Source organism: Columba livia, chromosome 1 (genome assembly GCF_036013475.1).
Source record: "Columba livia isolate bColLiv1 breed racing homer chromosome 1, bColLiv1.pat.W.v2, whole genome shotgun sequence".
Taxonomy (NCBI): Eukaryota; Metazoa; Chordata; class Aves; order Columbiformes; family Columbidae; genus Columba; species Columba livia.
This window is the reverse complement of record NC_088602.1, coordinates 61,654,497-61,679,355: the sequence shown is the minus strand read 5'-3', so window position 1 is coordinate 61,679,355 and position 24,859 is coordinate 61,654,497. Positions and strand designations below refer to the sequence as shown.

The 24,859-nt window shown below is 37.9% G+C and overlaps 1 protein-coding gene across 3 annotated transcripts in view; it reads right to left on the bottom strand.

Moving 5' to 3' along the window:
• Window positions 1-24,859, bottom strand: part of MYO16 (myosin XVI) — a 385,805-nt gene that overhangs the window by 271,234 nt on the left and 89,712 nt on the right. For all 3 annotated transcript variants that reach the window (XM_065058425.1, XM_021296623.2, XM_005509047.4), the window contains exon 2: window positions 17,626-17,889. In XM_065058425.1, coding sequence (XP_064914497.1) covers window positions 17,626-17,851 — 226 coding nt within the window. In that variant the 5' untranslated portion in view covers window positions 17,852-17,889. The remainder of the gene's footprint in view (window positions 1-17,625; window positions 17,890-24,859) is intronic.

Below are 24,859 nucleotides of genomic sequence, written 5' to 3'. Positions count from 1 at the left end.
CCATCCAACAAGAGCAGTGGTAGGAATGGGCTGAGAAAAATATGAATGAAAATTTCTGAATTAGAAAGTATAGCCTTGGCATAACATCCAATGAACACAGAGGTATACCAGTGTAAGCAAACATTTTATTCATATAACTTGATTCTCTAGTGAAAAATGCACTGAACTCATGGAATTACCTCCCCTACCGGTGTAACTACACCCACGTGAGAGTGCAAAGTACTATTTCCATTAAAACAATGTGACTGGAGTGATGCAATTCTTTTTTAGGTGAATCAGGACATACACAGGGCCACTACAGGGTGTAATCAATATAATATCCCCAAACTTTTAATAAACAGACAGCTATAATTACATAAACAAAAAATACAGAACTGATAAATTTAAAAAACAACATTTTAAGTGTTCCAAATAAAAATTATTGTGTGCTTCATTTGGCCAGTATCACTATCTGAGTGAGTTTTATTCATCAGCTAAATAGAAACTACATATTTCTTTAACTTTGTTTACACCTATCTTGCTGTATCTACTAAATCCAAGCTAATTCCTTCCCATGTTTTGTATGTATGTGTTGCTGATACTCTGTAGATTAATATGGCTACACTCTGATTCCCCTTAAAATAATTTGTGTTCTAATTTGACCGTTAAGTAGGAAGTCCACCAGGTCACATTATACTGTCATTAATGAATAATACTTGCCCTTAACATATAGGGTAGGTTTGAAATTTCCACTCACAAACAGTATCAGTCAACCTGACAATTTTCATTGTTCTTTTCCTCATCCAGACTTCACACTCTCTTTCAGATGATTCAGCATTAGCACATCAGTTCATTAAGACATTCTAGCAAGGCAAGCCTGAAGCCAACTCCTGGACTCCAAAACCAGTACCATGTTCTTTATTGCTATCTTTCACTTAAAGAACTTATATCCAGTTTGGGTAACAACGTTGGATGCTGCGTTTCTGGCCTTAGTTCCACTCTCTGGGCCTGATCCTGACCCTACCCACAGGCTGTTGTCCTGGCCCAACCTTGGCCTGTCCCCACATCAATGCCTTGATGCCCAGAGCTGGGACTGCCCTGGTGCCCCCAAGCTGCTGGAATCTTGGCTGGGGCAGTGGCACAGGCCGGGAGCAGTTGGCCCTCATGGTGCCCTTACAGCATTTATCTGCATCTAATTAAATTAAAAAAATCACCTCCAGAAAGATTCCAATCTCGTCATGAGGGCAGAATCACATCTCTGCTCTTTCATCCCAGCACTTTGAAAGTCCATAAAATCAAGTTTTTCTGACTAAAATCCTTTTTATCTATATACATAATTTTTACATTAAAATTTGTGTGCTGTGAAATATTTTCTGGTTGAGGTACATTCTGCTGTACAGGAAATTTCAATCTATCAACACACTTCAGTCTATTGATACCAATAATCTTTTTCAGATATCTCAGAGACGGTAAAGAGATGTGGAGAACACTGTACACACATGTAGCCATTCCCCTCTTCACATTTACAGTTTAAAAAGGAGAGAAGTTGTAGTTGTGTGCATACATGTCACACTCTTGTTTTTTTTCAACAATATCAACATTTAGCCACAATCCTTTACAGTTTGCCAAAACTAACTGGGAATAATATATTAAACTTTTTAGTGGTTCTTTCCTACTTCACAATGCTTACCTACACCTCTCAATTTCATTTTTTTCATAATATAACGCACAAGGTTTGCAAAGCCTAATGGCTCCTTGCACATGTGGACAGCATGAGACGTGTTCCTTCTGAAGATGATGGAACAGGATCTGCTTTTCTTGTCAGCTCAAGGACAGATTCACCACACAGAGACACATCCAGAAAACTGAGCTTCTAGAAAGAAAAGTGTGGAGCTTCTACTTTTCACCCATCTGCTAAGCATAGCTGACTGAGAGACTGATCACTGAGGTCTGGGTAGATGACCCTGTGCTGCACAGTCAGGATCACTGCAGGAAAGCAGGCTATGGGATCCTGTTACATCAGTCTCCCATATAAACATGTAGATAAAAAACAAGCATACTGCATGGATACTTTAGTTTGGGTAACCTCTTCCCAGTATTTCCTTATACCACTGTACAGCATTTACTGCATTGCAACATGCTGGTTGCCAAGTCCTTCTATCAGCCTGCGTACTACAAACACTAAATACGAACACTGTGACAACTTGGCTAGGTGTCATACATCTTTATAGAAAACAACTAGGTCTATTTTCTGTATAGTTCTATTTCCTTCCTGTGCATCTAGCTCAAAGAAGTTTTCATGGTTCATTCTTTGTTTTCCAAAAATTGGATTTGGCTGAATTGCTGCATTTTTGAAATGAATTATACTTTTCCTAGTAGCAGTCCAAGCGGCTTATATCCACTAGTCTCCAAATCTTCTTTATTCTTCTCTAATTTTGAGTTAGCTCTTTCTACCCAAAGCACAGGGACACTAAGGATTTGACAATTATAGCTAGAGCTTCTCTCACATCTTGTCTCCCAAGTTCCCAGCCTTCAAAGAATTCTTTCACACTTGGCAAAGGGCAGGCTTGTCACATTTCACAATATAACATAACAACTTGGGTAACCTTTGTCCACTTCTGACAGCATGGCCCAAATACTACCTTTCACACTTGCCTATTGTGTATTCTTTGCACAGACTAAATGTTTTCTATCAAAAGGTAAGGCAACTATTAAATGTCCTAATAACACTGATAAGGGTCTTTTCTCAAGTAAATTTGTTTTGGTACACACTGGAATCTTTACTGGTTTCCCAACTGAGTCAATTCCCCTGATAGCTGATGGATGACTTGGATGTCCAGCCAGGAGAACAAATTGCCCACAGACAGGTCCGTGTAATCTCCTCTAGTCAGTGCTGCTCTGACTGCACAAGCTCAGCCTCCTAGAAATTATCCAATTTCCACTTGCTCTTATCCTACAGCTGTTTCTGTGTACTTGCAAGTTCAGTGCATTTTGCCTAACACCTTTGTTTCCCCACATCAGCAACAGCAACTACCACGACTACCAATATGTCAACAACAGAAAAAAAAAAACGAAAAATCAGCAATGACCACATAATCACCCTGAGAACAAGAGATCACATGTATAAAGCCAGCACAGAAGGAAAGAACTATCATAAACTTGAAGCCTGCGAATACCACTCTCCTAAACCACCTCAGAATAAGCATAGGAAAATATCTCTATGTATCTGCTTTGATGTAAGGCTATCACACTTGTGCAGCTGAAGATTGCAGCAATGTAGACTTCACCTGATTTCAATGTTTAACATCTGAAATACAAAAAAAAAAAAAAACAACCCACAAGGACACAGGGGACTGAAATAACGGATTTGTAACAGTTCATCTACATCCAGTTTCCAACCAAAGAGACAAACTTAAAGTACAAACAGTTCTGCATTCAGTATTGCCAAGCTCACAGATGGCTAAGGTGCACACCTATCTTAGGTAGGGTGAACCTACAGTGGGTTATCAGAGAAGCATTTGAGTCTCTGGGGAGTCCAGGATAAGAAACAGACCTTCCATCTCATATTTAATACTTAATTGCTTCTTCTTTGACACCAGTAAGCCTCTGGAAGGGCCAAACTAACAGGCCACCGCTGGGGCAATTGGTAAACTGCAAAGTAAATTTTGTTTTACATATGCTTTAAGGTTTTACAGGTATGGATTGTCACAGTATGTCTAGAATGGAGAGGACAAAATTATACTCACACAGCACCTGGTACAATCATGTCATTTTCATAGCTTATGGAATGCTAAACTGTGGCACAAATTGGGCTTTGAAGTAGAATTACCAATTGTTCCCCATAGGAATCTCTCTGCTTAGTCTATTCTTGCACTATTAGAGCTGCCTTAGTTCTACAGCCTAGTTAACTCAGTCCTCTCTGAAAATTACGCATGATGTTGGACTACAGACATCCTGAGGTCCTTTCTAGCCTGACAGATTTTACAAGTCTATGAATTCAGCTATCTTTAAGTAAACAAGAGAAGGAGCAACCAAAATCACATTGCCTGACATAAGAGTGCCTCTTAATTCTGAGTCATACCACTGAGTCCATGTCCATATGGAGCCACAGGGTAGGTTTGGGCTTCAGTAACAAGCTAAAAGTACAGAGGCTCAAGTTTCCTGAGTGATACACAATACTGTACTTTCTCATTTGCTTAATCTATGCACCTGACCTATATCTGGCACATAAAGCTGATAAACCAGGAAGAAGCCAGGGAGAACTCTGCACTAAAAGTGCCTAAGTTACTCATAAATAAATGTACCTAAATTACCAATAAAGTGATGAGGACTAATCCAGGAAAACCCACATGTACATAAACAAAACCACATATACAGAGAAAGAAAGGGCTAATACACTAATGCCCATGTAAGCATCAGTATAACTATATATACTTGGACTTTACATCTGTCCTTTTCTGTCCAACTTGTATCATTCTAAATATTTGTACCATGGGATTTTTAGAGAGAGATTTAGAAGCAAAAGAAGTCCAACTTTCATCCTATATAGCAACAGAGTGAAGCCAGTGAAGTGCAGCTGGAGATTATTAAAAGGTTTGATAGCTGGTGCCCCCTTATAGGATGCCAGTTTAGTAGATTAAGAAACAAAGCAGCAGTTAGAATTTCACACAGATGCTTCCAGCTTTAAACACTCTTCAAGTCATATTTTCTGTACTGCCAATAGGTAAATGTGGAAGTCTAGAAAAAAACTACCACTCTATGCCAACAATAGTTGTGCTTGCTAAAATCTGGAGCACAGACCCTAGATCAATGATTTAGTGCAGCTGTCATGTGTGCCTTTTGAGTCTGAATGTAATCAAAACCCTAAACAGCGCACGGTGTGAGAAATTACCTCCTGCAACCATCTCGTTGTTTGCCTTGTAAAATGACAGCATGTACTGCTTCAAGGTCACAGATACACTGCACTCTAATAGCGAGTCATCACAAAAAAAACATGGTAAGAAAGCAGTATGCAGCCCCAGGCTGACTGTCTGAGTTCTGCCATAAACCTTTTACATATGCATAAAATCCTTGTTTAAGCTGGACATTTACAAATATTGCCACTTACACCATAACTACCCACCTTCCCACCTCCATTCTTGAATGTAATTCACATAGAAACACAAGCTAAATTATCCATTCCCTTAGATTCAATGATTGTATTCTTGCAAGCTTCAGTTCCTCCACTGTAATAACCTGATACTGTGATGGCTGCAAATAAAAATAATCAAGAAAAATCAGTAGTCTATTCATTATGCCATATAATCTTTGTACTCATTTCTCTCTCACAGCTATAGAGCTTGTTCACTGTCAACTTGAAGTGCAAAAGGTTTTAATAGCTAAAAAGCCTTGCAGACTGAGTTACGACATTACTTCAGTGTACTGAGAAAAAAGAATCCTCCAATTTGTGCATCAGAAAGATGACTGAAATAATAAGCAGTATACCTACTTTGTGTTTAGAATTCTTACTGACAAAGAAAAACCACTAAACCATACAAATAAACTTAGATCTACCTCCGATATATTTGTGTTCTTACTAGGAAAGATACTGCAATTCAGGCAGAAGGAAAGAGCAGAGTAACAGAAAAAGCCTAAAGAAACAGGACTCACCAATTTTAAAAAATTACTTATTCCATTTAGTGGCGCTGACTATATTCATTTAGTTCTACCCTCAGAGCTTCTAGAGGAAGTTACAAACTCCACTTTCCAAAAATTCTAAACGTATGTTCTTCTCAATCTGACAATTAATATGACAGTGATAAACCAAAGTCCATATGTTGCAAGATTCCAAAATAAGGTCTTTTCCCAGTCTTATGTTTAAATACTCCCTTTTATCAACATTCCTCCAGTCTAACAATGTAAGTGTATACTCTGCTGGAAAAAAGACTTCTAAAATTGAACTGAAAAATAGGAAATATTTTAAAGAAATTATTAAAAGTGTAGTTCATTTTTCATAAAGAACTGTATTATTATTTAAAAGATTTTGGTTTTTAAAATAAAAGTTATTCACTATTGATTTCTGTAGTTTTCCAGCTTAATTTCTATGATGGAGCAATCTGTGATTGAAATGAAAACACTTCAGTGATATTGAAAGATGAGTACAGAAGTTTCCCCTTTGTACTGTTATATTATTGGAAATCAATCTGAAGCACAATAAATATGTTGAAGAAGACATCGACTGTAACTTGCATGGAAAAGATTCTATTCTTGCTCTTCTTTTTTATTTTATATGTCTAGAGCAGGGTACTCTACCATCACAATGATCTTTCTTTTTAAGCAGTGTGACTTATAACAATATCCAAGGAATGTTGGCAGTACCTGTCACTCAGTAGATGCCATCTTTCATTGACTGAATTGGCTTCTGACTGCTGCCAGTTTTTAGCCTTGCATCCCACTGCATGATGCTGGAAAATCAACTGTGGATCCCCTTTGAAATGAATAGGAAGAATGCCAGCTGCTGATTTGTTGATTGTTAGTGGCTTAATGACCCTTTATTGGCATGACAGTGAATTTGTGAGTGATTAGTCTTCATGTTTTTTGTTGCTTTTGGGTGCCAGAGCACACTGGAGTGAAAAATTATGTTACTACAGGGAAGGAAAGATCATGTGGGGAAAAACACCAACAGAGAAGTATAAACGAGCAAGGACAGATATATGTCTGTAAGGGTTATCTTCAGACCAGATAATACTCTTAAAAATATGGATTCTTGTGCAGGAGTAATGTTCTTCTGCATATTTTAGTTTGTGAAAGCCTTTTGAATTAAGACTCTAATCACGCAAAGTCACGAATAATTTACACACTGACTTGTCCCACTGAAGAAAAGCTTTACCTCATAGTCCACCAAAATAAATAGCCAAGAATTTTGAAAATGTGTTCAAAAGGAAATAAATAAAATTCTTTGGAAAAATTGTATATTTTTACAAAGGTTTCCTCATATGTATTATGTTTTACACTTGTAATTGAGAAACATGCAAAACTATGCTTTCTAGTTAACCAAATGTATTCCTGTTTGGATTTATAGGGTTAAGGTTCAAGAATAGACTTATCTATCAACAAAGTAAACAATTTAATGTCAACATTTTAGAAACCTGTTATTCAAAGAAAAGCTAAAATCTAATTTTCTAGAAACTCTGTATATTAGTAAGAAACAGGCATATTTTTCAGAGAGGTGATCAGCAAATCCTTCAGGGTGCACTTAGAGACACCCAAAACCATCAGATGGAAATTCAACAACATATCTCTGTCTTGATTTATTCAGAGCTAAACATGTGAAATTAAGCTGCTAATAGTCTAGTATACAGTCCTGTAGTAGAGGCCAGGCTGGATGGGGCTCTGAGCAACCTGACCTGGATGAAGATGTCCCTGCTCCTTTCAGGGGGGTTAGAGTAGATGACCTTTGAAGGTCTTCTTCCAACCCAAACTATTCTATGATTCTCTGATGATGACATCAAGGTTTTTGTACAGTAGCTTACTATGCAGTCAACTTTCTACAATTTATTATACTATAAACAAGACCACCCAGATTCAATTTGCCTCTCAGGGTTCTTCCCTGGTAGAAAGCCATGCCAGGTGGACATTGCTGGACAGACTTGAGGTGTGGAGCCAGGGACAGCAGAGGAGAGAAAGGGTGGTGGGAGAGAGGAATGTGCAGACCTGAAACGGCTCTTGAAGCAAGTCCCAGGAGCCCCAGCCTCTGTTTTGTGGAGAAAAGGAGAAAGGTCTAACTCCATTTGATGGTAAGACAGATGAATTACATTTGGTGTGAATCCCCCTATTAGGGGGGATACCAAAACGGAGGGATGCGTTGTCTTTAGTTCTCTACTTGGTATGGGCAGGAGATAGCTGCTTAAATCAAGGTAGTTCTGGGCATGTGCAGAAACAAAAACTGCAGCTGAAACAACCCAGGGAGATTTCAGGGCTAAGATAAAATTAACCAGGGAAGAAAGACACTCCTGTGGTTAGGTTGTCCACAGGGAGAGCAAAATTGCTAGAAAAATCTACACTATTGAGCCTATCCTTCACTTTTTGATATGTTATGCATTTTTCTGTGACTTTTACTTGTTGTATATTAGGAATATTACATATTTTTATCGACAAAAAATGGTTTAACATTCAGTTCTCACCTCAGCTTTACCAAATTAATAAAAATGTAAACACATGGACAAAAAACCCAAAAAACACATATGGAATCCTGTAAGAATTCAAATGTATTCAAATTTCATCTCCCTGTGATTTTATGATTGCTTTTGAAATGGGCTGCTTTAATTACTTAACATCTGTTACCCAATAACTAAAGGCATTATGTTTCCCTGCGTCATAACAAAAAGGACGCCTTGTGTTGCTGAATTCAGCACACGTGGAGCTAAACAAGGTTAACAGCCATGCGGAACCTATAGGATTGAAGGCTTGCTCTGGTTTGAAATGTGCCTCTACGTTCTGGGCCTGCAAAACAGCTTCTTCCTCAGTGGGTGGACTGAAATGGTTGATTGATGCTTAATTTTTCTATATACAGAGCTGATTAAATCAACGGCAGCATGTCTGACAGTCAGCTGTGTTAGTGCCTTCAAAAGTTACAGACATATGAGTTCCCAATACAGAATACTTCTATTTATCTGCCTTGTAGATATATTCATTTACAGTATAAATTTTTATTTTCAAGAGCCTCTTTCACACAAAATTTTGTGCACTTTTATTAATTTCATGTGCTCTGGACAGTCTATCGACTTTTCTACTCACTGTATAGTGTTCATGTATCTTACAGATTGGACAATAAAGTTTAAATTATATAAATTAACATACATATTTATTGTGATTTCTTCTACAACAGTTTCTAGTAAATCTAGTAAAACAACATTTGCCAATAGGCACGTTTAGTTTGTCATCTAATGTATAGATTTCTAATCTGATTCAAAGGAAACTAACTGTAGAATCCAGAATAGCTCTGTATTGGCAAACCTCCCTGCTATTACACATATACTGAATTTCATATGCTTTCCCAGTAGAGGGAAAAAAGAAAGTTTAGATGAAGTTTAGAGTGCGAGTAAACAGTAATGTAAAACTAAAATATATTAAATAATTCTAGCACAATCCTGAAACAAAGCACTACAGAACTTGAGAAGTGTATTCATGTTTTACATTTTCAAAAGACTGAGCATGCCAAAGCAAGGAAATACAGAGTATGTAATCCCTCAAATACATTTTAGCTGCCCTGCAGTTCTGTTTCTATTGCCCTTAACTATCCTGTGGTTTAAATTCCCCAAACTGAGGTACTGAGATTAGATTAAATTATTAATTGTTTTTGTCTTTCTTCACAATATCATTATGCAGCAAATTACTAATCAGTGTAATTCATCTCATTTCCTATTATTATATGTTTTGACATAAGATTTTTTTTTCTTCTTTTAATTTTATTTTGGAGGCTTTCCTTTGTCATGAAGGTTTACATTTGCATACCAAACATAACACAACTGTTTGCCACTTTATCCTCTCAGGGTTGGAAGGATTGGTGAAAGTGGGCAGCTTTCCCAAAAGAGAATTTAAAATCAACAGCAGACAGAAAACTGGAAAAAACTATTCATCTGACACAACCTAATCCCTATTCACGAACCGTGTTTTTATTTCTGGTTTTAATGCTCTTGGTGTAATACATGTGTAAAAAGGTTATATACGTAGTAAAATATTTCTCATAATACCACTTATAAACTTTTACCCCTGACTCTTCAAACGGCTGTAGCTGAGACAAACAGTATACAAAAGAAATGCTAATTAAAGTACCTTTGGGAGAAGGAAATTAAAGAAGCTGACATTAAATATTAAGCATAAGAAACAAGGCAGGAAGATTTTTAAAGGTGGAAGTAAACAAGAGTAGATTATTTTAATTTGAGGTGGTGCAGAAGATTGATCTGGACTTTCACACTGAGGTCCTTATCTTTTCAAGATACTTTTTTTTTTTTTTACTGAAGATGGGGGGTTTTCTGTCTAATTTAAGGAAACTCTGGCTTAATGATAAACACTCAATTTGGCAGATTTAATGCTACAACTATTTTTCACCTCTTTCCTAAATATTTAGTACAACAATATATTTTATTACCTTGTCTTTCTGTAAATTGACTGCAATTCTCTGTCTCCAGTAAACATATTGTGTTATCTTCCAGTCTTGTGTAGTAGCAAAGATGCCTCTGAACTACTGACACACAAAAGAGCAATCCTCACCCACGGCTTTGGTGAATTTTAAAAATAAGACATTGCTACGCTCACAGCCTCACTTAGTAACCACTCACCCAAGCACATGCAACAGGCAAAATCATAAAAGCTGCCTGCAATCAGTTTGAGATGAAGAGGTGTCATCAAACATCTAAAAAGGTAAACTGAAAGTCAGAACCTCAAGGGCAGACACGTTAACTGAGTATATTCCCACTCTTCTTAATTATGAAAATGTTTGCAATTAACAGTCCACTTCACACACTCTCAGTGGTCATCGTTCCTCAGCCTCCTTCTCCAGTTTCTTCCTACCTGACAACAGCTTGAGAGAGTGGAGTCTTAAATTCACAAACCTGTCACTGCTGCCCACGTCCTGCCTCTGCCAGCTTTTTACAAAGCCTGCTGGCAACTCTTAAGCCTGGTCTCTGAGGATCTGCAAGTTTGGCCCAGTATGTTTGCCAGACAACAGGCAGTGCAACCCAATGTTTTCCAGAACAACTTGTCTGTAACCAGCCAAGCTGTCTGTACTGGGAAAAGAGACAACAGTAAAGCGTAAGCAAGCCTATTGTGATAAGATGAAAAAGTAAGAGGTCAGAAGATTTGGAAACAATGCAAGGAACTAAAAAAATGTGGTTTACTTCATCTCAGTTGCAGCCATAGTTTTCTGTTTCAAATTGCTTTCATACTTTTTTTCTGTGAATGGGAATGGTCACTATAACATCTTTGACACACTCTGCTAACTACTGAAAGCTAATAGCCAGCTCATCTGCCGCCTCAAACTAAAGACACGTTCTTCTTTTGAACAGATTTTGCTCTTCTTTCCCTTGGGCCCTTTTTATGACCTGAAGTTGTTAGAATGCAAATTACACCCTAGCACCAGCTCCACCTGTACCCCCTTTCTGCTTCCTTACATACCCTTTTAATTCGTGTAACTGAAATTTATCATAATATTGTACCTCATACAGTGTTCGCAACAAAAAAAAAAAAAAAAAAAAAACAACAAACAAAACCAAAACAAACAAAACCTTTTTTTCCCTAAAGTAAGCAACCACATTGCTGGGGCTAGGACCCAGTCCTGAGAGGCCTCCTCTAGCAGTGGACACTGCAACCGAAGTAGGATATTGGTATTATATTTAGCAGGGCCTGTTACAACAGGACAAGGGGTAGTGGTTTTAAACTAGAAGAGGGGAGATCCAGGCTAGACATGAGGAAGAATTTTCTACAATTTTTTCAGCACTGGCCCAGGTTGCCCAGAGCGGTGGTAGATGCCCCATCCCTGGAGACATTTCAGGCCAGGCTGGACGGGGCTCTGAGCAACCTGATCTAGTTGCAGATGCCCCTGCTTATCGCAGGGGGCCAGACTAGATGATCTTTGAAGGTCCCTTCCAACCCAAACTATTCTATGATTCTATGATCTTCTGCTTTTAAACAAACTTTTGCATGCATCCCCTGGTGAGAGAAGGGAGGGTAATGTTGTCCCCAGCCACCACATCCTACCGCTAAAGGCAAAGGGTCACTGCAGGGTTAGTAAGAAGCCCAAGCAGAGTTGAGGAGGGCTGAGTAAAATGCAGAGTCAGGCTCAACCTCCGCAGAAAGGACCAAGAGTCATTATTACAGATGCAGCACTAGTGCTAATACTCACTCACTTTGGTATTGTGCCTATTTAGACTCACAGTGCTGCCACAGAATCAGCATATTGCTCATGAAAAGGATGAAATGGGCTTTAATTAAATTTAGGGAATCTGCATTTCCCTTTTGAAAGGCTGATTTTCACAGGATTACCTCTTTTGTCTCAGGGTTGAGTTGGTGGCTCTCCAGACTTCCTACCCTGACCTTCCACACCCTACCAGGGTGGCAGACCATATGCCATACATCTCCACTCCCTTACAACTTAAGAGTTTTCATAACAAAAGATACTGCATGTACATAATTTCTGACAGTTCTATGATTTCGGTAATATTGCAGGATTTCTGAAAGGCTGAGTTACAGAATATACCAAAAGATGACTCAAACTAAATCCAGTGCTTTATTTTCTTCCTCTTCTTAGATTTCGGGTACAGGACTGTCACATTCACTTTGAGCCACTCTTTTCATTATGGTAAGTTTATCTACCAGTTAATGCTCAAAAAAACACCTCTTTCAAAGCTGCCACTGTTTTCCAGTGTTGTCAGTGGCAGTAACTCCACCATGGCTTCAGGAAGGATGCATATCCCTTATTCTCAAGCATCCAAAATACCAAGATCCATTTGGTGTGACTATCTTGTATTTGAAGCAAAAACTCACGCTCAGATTCTCTCAGCTTATTTCCTGATTGCTCAGTTCATTTCCTAACTGTTTGTACATGAGTCCAAGCTGATGTGCAGGCTCAGCAAAGACTGGAGTATGTGTATTAGAGAAGAAAATGTGAGCCCAGACTAATGCCAAGCCTAGGCGCAAACACGCCTCTTGCACAGTGGGAAGTAATGGGATGCAGGAACCAGCTTGACTACATCTTCCAATTTGCAGTGAAATTATATGACTGATTCTAGCAGGACAAATGTCCTGCTGTCCATTATTAATAGGGATTTAACTTCCCAGAGAAAAAAGCTATATAGGATTTAAAGGCAAACGAACTACAGGTACTCCCTTGCCAGCAGTAGACATGTATGAAACCGCTGTCAGAAAATACAGCTCACTCACTTATTCACCAGCTTCTGCTTCTATACATGTCATCACTGTGAATTATAGTTGCAAAATCTCTCAAAATGCTCACTGCTAGTAGTAAGGGTGAATGTGGCCCACCAGCAGCACTAGACAGTATATTACTTTAAAAAAGAAGAATTGCAGATAGCTGTAGGGAGAAAGAGGAGGACTTCCCTTCAGTCTCCCTGGGGTCAGATAGAAGATCAAATTTCAGTTAGGAACAATTAGAGATATTAAAAAAAAAAAAGCCTCCAAACAAAAAAAATATAAGATTTGACTTTGTGAGAAATATAGTGTGCATATATTTAATTTCTAATCTTCAGACAAAGCAGGTCACTGGTAAAAATTTCTAGAAGACCATTCTAAAATGAATTTTAATGCCAGCTAATGATCATACCTATTAGCATGCAGTGTCAGAGATGCATTTTTTTCCCAGTAGCAGCTGCTATAGTAATCTTGGAGAACATATATTACATTCTTCATTAATAACAAAGACGATGAATTCTTAAGAGTGAAATTCCAATCAGACTCACATGTGAAATGTCTCTGCACTAGCCACATCATAAATTCATCTACACATATATGCATGTTATCCAACTTATCTCACCTACTAAACCAGACTACTTCTCACTATTTCCAAATGTGCTGTCCAGTCTATATAGTTTACGATATTCTGTAAGAAATGAGCTCCTGGACTCCCTTAGAAAGCTACTTCTAGCCTCTTCTACTGTTGCATTATCTTTCCAGTTTTTATACTACACTTTTTCTATTCCCTTCACAGAACTGTGAAAGATTCCTCTCTAGCTGTCATCTACACCTATGGAACGGTTATTCATTTTTGCTGAATTATTACCAGCTGCATTCAAACTTGTTCAGATGTGAGCATTGCTTTATCACTCTCATAGGTCTTTCATCTCCTCTGTTTTAATCACTCTATAATTTTCCCCAGTTTTGTGGTTTTCTGTGAGTTCCATGGAATGTGTCCACATTTTCTACTTAATTAGCATGTAACTGACATAAATTGTCCATAACCAGACCCCAACCTGCATAAAACTAGTACTCCAAGATTCATCAACAAAAAGAATTTTGCTGAACAGTCTCAGAGGTGGACCAGACAGTCAGACAGACTTTGGTAGTACTTCAAGAATGAAGGAAGCACATAGACATGGTTAAAGAAAGCCTTTAAGAGCCAAAGATTTACAAACTATTCCTGAATACATTTAAAAAAATCGAAGGAAACAGGCTCAGTTGTAATTCTCTGTGTATGAGTCTACTCTTTTGTAATTCTTTGATGTATAGCCTCTTTCAAGGGTAAAACTGAAAAACAACTGTATGAATTCCAGAATGTTAGCCTTGAGATTTTCAGTTTCTTTTTACAAAAGCCCCACACTCTGAAATCTGTGACTTACAAGCACTTTGAACCCAAGGATCACAAAACTAGCACAAAAATATTTACATTTTCATTCACAAAATTGACTCAATCTATGTGTATCCAGTTCTTTAATTTAAAGCATCCAGGTTGCACAGTCCTCTTCTTGGACACCACAATCTGCTCATACATCCTAAATGGCAGGATCAGGCTCATTAATAGCTATGTGCGTTATATTGTACCTTGAGTGGAATTAAATTTTTCAAAGTCCTTGCACTTCAAGCTCACAAAACTCATTACCACAAGGAAAGGTGTTGCCTGATAAAATTTAGTCTACTAAAGCTATTTGAGTACTGAATATGTAGCAACACACCTTTACACTTGTTATTAAATATCTCATTATAAACAAAATGTCCAGCTTGAAAATTATCTCTGGAAAATTAAAGAAATTCAAACTGCATTAAAATACCCTGCTGCCTTCTCTTCATGTTTAGTAAATGAAATGGAATTTTTGAAGATTTGCCGAGTTCTCATCTTGATTACTTTCAGCATTTATTCCAAAATATACAATATTGAGATCAGTCTGAATTCCATTTTTTCATTGAATAACAACTGATCTTCATATAGCATGAGAGGCTTTATTCTAAGTTATTAAATTATTATTACTAACTCATGTTCAGGTACTTCTCTGCTATTTACTTGTATTGAGCTACTTTTGAATAAAATACTTGTTCAATACGCAGCTTTTTCAAAGAGAAACATATTTTAAGTATTTATTACTGTATTTGCTTCCCTATATTCAGGCTGAGTTTATTTAGGAATGCTTTTGGCTACTGAGCGCACCGTGCAGTAAAAGCCAGATTCTGAAGCCCAGACATGGTTCTACTGGAAGAAAGGAAGGCTGACAGGCTGTTAAAACCTGTCTCGCACCTTTGTTTGCTCAAGCCAGTATTACAACCTCTTTATCAATCCCCCAGGCCATTTTTACCAAAAGCAGGGAGCTGAAGAGATGGTGTGACATTTGAAGAGTCAGGAAATGTGTGCTTATTCCCATCCGCAGCCTTACATTGAAGTCATTTCTGCCTTAGGATCCAGTGAAGAAGAAGGTTCAGATAGTTTTTCACACCAGCGCTGTATTTACTCTAGCTGTACAGATAACACTGATGTGAACCTGCAGTGAGGTGGAGGATACTCCATGCAATTAACAGGCTTCATCACAATTAGCTTATTAGCTCTATATATCCATGAGTACATAGTGAAGTGTAATACGAATGATGAATGCTGAAACTACTGAAATATTAATATATAGACAAGAGAAACAGGGGGTGCCAAAAGCCCAACCTCCCCAGCTATACCTGTTTCAGTGGGATTACTTCAACTTACGTCTAGCCTGGCTTTACAGTCTGAAAACACGTTAATGTATGGTGGCCCTAGGTGTGCTGTGCTTCCAGAGCTCATCTTCCAGTTCACTTTTGCCTGAAAGGAATCTAGTTTGCCAGCTCCATAAAGCAAAAGCAAACCCAATAGGTGGATATGATATATACTACAAAAGCATCTGTTTGATTTGAACTGAAACCCTAATGTAGATATATTCACACAAGAGTTACGGTTGGATGTTCCACTCTGCATCAATAGTAGGAGAGCAGCTTTTATGTAATGAGTTTCAATTTTTTTATTTGTTTGTTTGTTTGGGTTTTTTGTTTGTTTTTATTGGCTCACACGATAACATTTCTTAGTATGCCATTATTCAGCTCAAAGCAAACAAGTTCTGGGAACACCTAGCAACAGACAAACATTTGCAGGTTCCCACGCTGCTTAAAGACAACAATCACATTTTTTCATGGTCCTGTGAAAGGATCACAGGCATCAAATTCAGGATAGTGTCGTTAGTCCTACCGGGGTTGTCTGTAGGCTGTTTGAGCTCCTTGCTTTTGGGGTCCTATTTTATCTGCACTGAGTGCAGGACATCATCCCTGTTTTTCCCCCACCTTACTTTCTTCTGCCTGAGGTACCTTCCCTTTTTACTCATGCTATTCAGTCCCAGCAGTTGCTAAACTTTATGTCTGATCCAGGTGCAGCTCAAGGCCAAGTATGGACACCACAAAAGACTGTTGATGCCCCAGCACCACTCCAGTAAGCAACCTACATTTCTTCGGCATGTCAAAAATAGCCTTATATATCTGACTTTTACAGAATGCTAAAAGTCATATCTAGCATTCTGCTTGGTTTTTAGAGAAGTCTGGGAACTATAGGAACATGGAGGAAGAAGTTCTTCACTTACAATCCCAGTACTTTTACACGCTAGTGGAGTGGAATGAAAGGTTGTGAATCTTATTTTTAACTTAGTTATTAATATAAATGATGCCCTGGGCACTCACTTGAAGAGAAGAGCTCTTTGATTCATTTCCTGTATAGATATAAATGTGTAGGACTACACCTCAGTGATAAGTCATGATAGAGCAAATGCCCATTAAAATGAAGATTCAAGAGTAAAAAACCCATACCTAATCAAAACTATAAAAATTAGGAGAAACTTGTGAATTCATTCATACAATGTTATTCTATTTCAGAGCCTCCCTTATTCAAGTAGTTTTGTGCTAATGAGATTACAAAGAGGTGCCATAAAATCTGTTTGCAAAGGGGTTGCTAAAAGCATTTAATCATCTTTTTTCTTATATCCCTCCTACACAACAGTATGGGGATTCCTGGGGACTTCCAAAACTAGAGAGATCCTTACTGCAAGGTTTGGACCCATTTTGAGGAGTAAATTACAAAATTCCTCAGATTGCTATTGGCTGCACCAGAGAGACAAACAATGCCAGGAAACTAGAAACAGAACCCCTAAAATGTAGTTACATATTTCAAAAGGATATGAACTACAACCAGAAAGATGACCCAATATCTGGTGTGCCTATGGGTCAACACCATCTTGTTGCTCTAGTCAGGTAAATGTCACTAATAGCAACACTCATTACTTCAGATTTTGGCTACAATTGAGAATTAATTTTCAAAGTAACTTATGTTAAATTCTATAGCTTGTGTAGGTATATAAGAGGCCACACATAATGATGATTGTGGTCCTTACTGGGTTTGAAATATTTTCGTTTATACATATATTAACCTCAGACTAAATTAATTAGTTTTCTGAAGGTTTGTCTATACCTTGTTGATTTCAGTAGCAAGCTATGATATGTTGTGTGCAGTGCATACCTATATATTCTATTATGAGAGTCACTTTATGATTACCATAATGTGAATTGCATTTTTCCTAAAGATACGTAAGCAGAACAGGGAAGCTTTTCCCCTAAAACTCTGAGCTATACAAAACAAAAAAGTAGTTCAACATTACTGAGTACCTTCTTTATCATCATGACGTATGATTGCATCCTGTATCATATCAGCAAGATTAAAACGAACTTGATGATTCTTTCCATGTTTCAGTTTTTTCACGTAGCCCTCCCGTTTCTGGAAAGCTTTTTCTCGTTCGTAATATGCCTTTATTTGATCACAGCGCATCCGCTTCACCAGCCGCTGCCGCTGGCCGAGAGGAAGGGACTCCAGCAAGCACTGCTCAATTTCCATCTCATGGGACCGAAAAACATTACATAGCTGGAAACAGCCTGTAAGAAATTAAAGACAAACACATTTAGATCATGCAACAGCATGTTTTCAAATGTGTCATGAAACCTCCACCAATTTTCTTATTGTCCTTTCTAACCGTGTGTAAGTCTACCATGTGAATTCCTCCCACTCAATGAATGCTGACTACAGTGAGTATATACCATTATCAATTACTTTTTGGAAACAACACATAACTAATTCCACTAAATCACTGATGCATTTTTTAAAAGCTAACTCAGTTCATGTAAGCAAATGTGAACACAAAGAGGTCTAAAAGTGCAAATGTGAGATGGACAAAATATCTAAAAAATTCAATATAATACAAGTGGCTTGCATTTCCTTACAAACAACAGACTATTATGCAGAGAAATGCTAGTCTGATGCCCATGCTTCCTTTTGATTAATTTTCATCTTGCTTTAGGTTAGCAAATTCCTGTTATTCAGTGAGAAGAAAAATCATCATATCATAATTATAATGAGTCTATTTGCATGCAATAGATACTCAGGCAACTATCTATTAAAAACATCAAAGTCATTTCAGACTACTAACTATGTGTATGATTTTTTTGTTTTGGTTTGGGTTTTTTGCATTGTACTGAGCCATCCAAATGGCATCTTCTAATGAAACCATCAGATACTGAAACCTTTGCGTAGAAAACTGATCACAAATTTGTCTTTGATTCAGTTAATCCTATCATTCACAACATTAAGTCAGATTCCTCTTTTGTTGTTGCCATTAAATCTGGTGTTTTTACTGTCATTGGAAGAACAGTGATGTTCTTTTCCAGTATTTTCTCTTTTCTTGTGAGAGTGAAGACCATAAGAGACTTCTTGCTGCTGGTTTCTTTTCAGGGGACAGTTCTGTTACAAAAGAAGACATGGGGATTTTCCGATAATTTTATTGTCTGAGTCCTTGGATGTGAATCCACATCTTCCACATCGACAGTGTACCCACTAACCTATCCTAAGACCCTTTGATGTGGTGGTTGGAGAGCACCCAATCACTTCTGATTCTCACGTTCTACTTTACGTACATAAATTTTCTTCATATGGGAGCAAGGTGCCCAAATTTGTAATTTCAAGGACTGCCAGAAACCCAGATGAGAGAGGTTTTCTCTCCCTAGTTTGATGGAAGAGCTCTTGAAGGCGATGTAGACTTAAGTCATCCTGGGCAGTTAAGAAATACCAAAATTGAGCACAACTGTGCACTTTTAATTAGGCCTGCTTTTATCTACCCATTTTGCTAAATCTGTAGTTATATCATCAAAGGACTCCTACCTCATTCAGGGCACTAGCTGAGTAGGTGCTGACTAAATGACCACTTTGTTTTCTCCTTGTTGCTTGACACATGTCTAATCTACTGAATACCATTCAAACCCTGTTCTGAAAGCCTAATTAATAATTTCCTGACAGGCTTTTGTTAAGCTCACATCATAATAGCACATAAATGCTTCACAAATATTTATTTATTTTAATTTAAAAAAAGAGGGATAAAGGGGCATTCTTATCTACATTCTCTACTGAAGAACAGAAAGACAATTATTTGCTTTTTAAATCACTAATTTTGGGTGTCCTGATTCAAGAATATTATATTATTTTCTTGAAATTTTTTGTTATGCTTTGAAGGTATAGTATTATATAAACTGTTATATACCATAATACCATAGTGAAATACTATCAAAGTGATAGTCCTAGCTCTGCATGCCACTCTATTAATTAAATCTATTACTTTATTATTTATTTGTTATAATATGTTATATTATAAATTATATATTCTATTATATTATGCATTATATGTACTCAGTATGAATTAGAACTCAAGGTCTCACACCAGACTTCCCAAAACTGAGGAGCACAGATTTATGCAAAAAACTGCCCAGAGTGTCTTGCTGAGAAACTCCACAACAGAAGCAGACTCAGAACACCATTCTGCAAGTCAAGTCCAGTCAACTTATTTTAACACAGACTACCCTTTCCCTCCCTATAATTTCTGTTCCTTTCTTAGCTTGCCCTTCTAGTTAGAAGAAAACAAGTTGTCAAATTTAAAAACTGGAAGCAAGTATTGGCTTGCATTAAGCCAAAACACAAACCCTTTCTTTTTGCACATCAAAAGCAAACAACTCCTTCTGTATAAAACAAAATCTTCCATTTGACCTTAAATGCTATGTTTCATTTCTGAGAATGTCAGAAAAGACAAGGAAATGAAAGGGTAGTTCCGTAGAGCTGCAGAAGATGTAACTTTATTCCCCACTTCAGTCCCAGCATTCAAAGCATCTAACCAAACAGCAGATCTGTGCTCATACTACCCTCAGCTCCAGGCAGTTTGCAACTGCATCTCCTTTCTGTCATGACTGGACTGGGGAATGAGCAAACTTCAAATCTTTTGCTTTGTATAAAATATCTCAGTACCCATACCTTAAGCCTACACAGTATTTCTGGCTTGTAAAACTCTAAGCTTATACCCTAACACTTCTAAATCTGGGTATAGTGCCTGCCAGCCAGACTCATAGCCTCAGAAGGAAAACCAGCTTGCTGTGTTAAACTGTTTTCAGCAATGTAGCTAAGAGTACAGCAGTACAAGAGTTTTAGCTCTGCTCTGTTCCTTCCTTCTCTTTCATGAAGATGAAAGAGCCATGTGCTTGAGCTCCACCTGACAGAAGTTGCTGTCTATAGCTAGAAAACTCATCCGAGGGTGAGAACTGTTGCTGTTGTTCTACTCTTAGCTGTAAATCAGCGTTGTTTGCTGACAACTGTAACTGTATCTTTGCTTTTACTCAGCTTAGCTCACGTGCAGGCTCTGCTCTTAGGAGGAACTGGTGGTGTTTGCTGCCACATCACAACTGAGACTGGTGCAAGCTGTAGGACACCTTTGTTGTCACAGTGCTCTGATCCTCCAGGATGACAAATCAAAGAAGTTAGCTTTACCATGGAATTACAGAATCACAGAATAGTTTGGGTTGGAAGGGATATTCAAAGGTCCTCAAGTCCAACCTCCCTTCAACTGGGCTAGGTTGCTTAAAGCCCTGTCCAGCCTGGCTTTGAATGTCTCCAAGGATGGGGCATCTACCACCTCTCAGGGCAACCTGTTCCAGTGTTGTACCACTCTCATTGTAAAAAAATTCTTCCTCGTGTCGAGCCTGAATCTCCCCTCTTTTAGTTTAAAACCTTTGTAGTGTCATAACGTGCCCTTTTATGTTTTTGTCAAATAGAATACAGCAAAGATGAGCTCATACCACCAGATTCCAGTTTCAAGAAGGGTGTGGCTGTCTCAGTATCCTCTGTCTCTCCACTAGGATGACTTTCAACCTGCACAAGTGCCCATCTATTTGTTTAATGAAGAACAGTGCTTTACTGCCAGAACTGGCCTCACATAGAGATTTCCAGCATGTGGTCAAACAATTCAGGCAGATTCTCTCCTAACCCACTTGGGAACTGGTCTCAGCTGAGAAGTAATGAATTGCAGATGGGTTTTTTTCTCTCAGCACATCTGGAACTTGATACACAACATCAGTATCTGACTGTAGATATAATAGCCACAAGTACGCAGCCTCATTAGGCTAAAGCTGGATTACAACAATATAGTAGAGACACAGACAAGGCAAACTCTCTGAATTAATCTTTCAGATGCTCATCTTCCAGGCAGGAAACATTCAGTCCCTGTTTTACAACCAGGCAGATCCCTGCCCTGACCATGGCGGGCCGTCTAATGAGCACAGCAAACCACCAAGAGCACAAGAGGCAGAGCTTCCTGGCTAACACCCCGAGAGAGCTGGACACAAACACAAGAAGGTTATAGACATGCTTCTGGAGGAAATTCTGAGGACCACCTAGTACCACTTTGAGCAAGGAGTTAATCACCTCAGGCATGAAAATATGCACTTTCCTTGTCGAACTGCCTGAAGTTTCTGTTGGCCCGATCCTCAGGATTAAGCTCTACCATTTAAAATATGCCAACCAGTCTGTCCTCATTTAGCATTGCCAACAGCAGAACCAGCTTCAGTTGTAACTAACTAAATAAATAAATAAAAACTAACAAACAAACAGAAAATGTCCAAGAAAAAATAGCTGTTAAATTTCACGATTTTATTAGGCAGAGGTAAACAGTTACTCTTTAGAGACTGACAGCTAAAGCTATGCTCAAAAGATAAGCCATTAGAGCCTCCTAAATGGTTACGTACAGCAGGTTTGTCCGTCCTTTTGTTTTCTGGGTAGGAGGAAAATGGCCCAAACCATTATACTGTACAAGAACCTTGTACAAGATCCATTCAAACAGCAGAAGATATATAGAAAACATGATCCCAACCAGAGCTGTGGGTGAGTATGCCAGTCAGGAGGCAGTGTGGTAGCATGAGAAAAAGTTTGCGGGTAGGGAGAAAAGTTGCCTTCTGAACCAATTTGCAAAAGAGATTATATCTCATTACATAAGATAAAAGACTCTATGTGGTTTTTGACTCAGTGTATGACAAGTTACAATTATGTATAGTGATTTGGTAAGCTGACTGTGACTGTCATGGTATATTGCACTGGATAGCTCATTAGCAGTGTGCCCATCAAAATGCTGAAAAGGCTTACCAGGGTATTATTTATTTGATAAGATGCCCTGGACCAAAACAACTAGAATAAACATGATTGTTGGTATGGATCTAGTTTTAATGTCTGCATTTCTATATAAGCACAGCTTATTAAAACCTTTGTGAAACACTGAAATATCAAAACCAGAGATCCTCTTTCTTATATCACATTGGTTATTAATTAGCACAGGACAAAGGAACTCACTACAACTGTAATTAATAGGAAAAATAAGCAAAACAAACCGAAACAAAAATGTTTCAAGGATGCTTGCTAGTGTAGAGCTGCTTCACTGGCTGGGTCCAGCCCGAACCATTAGAAAGGGAAGAATCATTGCTACAAAACCACCTGTTCATAAAACTGTAGCAATTTACAACTGAACAGAATGTCAATTGCATTACAACACAAATTACGAGCTTGATCCTGCCTGTATGAGAAAGAGATTTCTGAGTAAAGAGGAGCTGCTTCCTTTGAATTGTCACCAGTTCTCACTGTAAAGGTGAGAGAAGGAATATTTTGTGCCACTACAAGCACCAGCTACTGAACAACATTAAGAGGTTGGGGAGAGTAATGGGATATAAACAGAAAGGAAGAATGTGATTGCCACAGCCATTTTCTTCCACCTCTTGCAGGTGATTTGTGCCCAAGCAACTTTACTGTATGTTGGAACATTTTTTCCATACCACTTTTTAGAAGCCATATTGTTAAAGCTTTCTTTTATATTTCCATCTTTTATAGCTTTATGTCACTTAACTTTAGTCACTTGCTCAGGCATTTAAATTGTGAGTCTAGTCATCCTAAAAAAGTGCACCTCTGATGGTAATTCATATTGCCTGCAGGTGATTATGTTCATTTCTAATCTGGATCACACATCAGGAGGCATTTCCAGAATGTGAAGATGAATGCCTATATACGAGTTCATACAGGCACTACAAAAAACTTTGTGCTCATACGTATTGTATTTTGACTTTTCACACGATATAAATATTTGCTGTTGTGATTCAGAAAGGTAAGTACTCCTGGACCCTCGGAATTGTGTGTTTTGCAAAGTATGGAAAATTTGAAACTTGTCTCTTCATTAAAGACACACACACAACTAAACTGCTGACATCGCTAAATGCAGCAAACATCTCAAATAAGGTGATACAGAATTATAGTGTATAATGTTTAAAACTACAAATTTGCAAATATTGAGACATATGCTCACCTTTATTTATATAAACATTCATGTCGATTTTGATTATATTTTAAACAATGAATGAGTAAATGTCCGGGTGTTTGAATGACTACAGTCTTTACAGCATGGAAACAAAACATAGAAGGCTAGACAAATGGCAACCTGGGATTCTGAGAATGTATTCACTTGAGACTGCCACCCAAGCAATATTCTTTAAGCATCTTGATGTCATTAAAAGAAAAAGGGTAAACAAAAAACCTGAAATACACACTGTTTAGCTTGGGTCCTGTGACACTTTAGCTCCAATCTTGGTCTGTTCTTGCTAAAGATATGGTATCAGTCCCTCTTTGTAACTAAAATTAAACACCTGCATTCTAACTTAGATAACTAAAATTGTTCTGAATTTCAGAAAGATAAAATATTTGAACATTTCAACAGCTTTCATGAACGGTTAAATAGCTTAGCATTCATTAAATAACAACAAAAAGCCTCCTGGCATTTCTTTATAAATACTGTACTGTTACATGGCACTTTTAAATCTGGCTACCTAAACATATTCACAGTACTAACAAAGATATTCCCACATTCTAAGTGGGAAAAGCACGTAAAAAGCAGCACATGCTTTGGCACTTACAGAGCGAGTTACCTGGATGGTGTAAAACAGTGCATATTAATATTTTAATGTATTATGTTAAATTAGAAATATTAATTTATTAGTATTTATGCTGAATTCCATATGAAATCACTGATATAAATACAATAACCTAACTGAAGTTATGGTGTCTGGACCACAGATAAATGCATTTTTAGAGGTGCTCTCTTCAAAAATCAGAAGTTATTATGTATAATTTACAGATCTTCCAGTTCCAAAAAGAAACACTTCTTAGCCACAGAAGGGGCTAGAATCATATCAATCCATTTCAAATTGCAATGTCAAGGTCAGCATCAAAATACTTGGAATTGAAAATCCTTTGTTCGGTGCAGGGAAATTGCTTACCATTTGAACAGCCTCTCCATTACCTTTATTAAGCTGTAACTGAAGCACAGTGCTCGCAGCCACTCAGCCTGATTTTAATGGCTAGAGCATTTTTTTCACCAGGTCAGCAGTGCTCTGCTCACTATAGTGATGGGGTTATTCCTTTTGTTTTTCCTGGTTCCCCTCCTCACTCCACAGGCAGATAATCATGAGGGAACATTATAAATGCAAACGATTTACCTGGTAA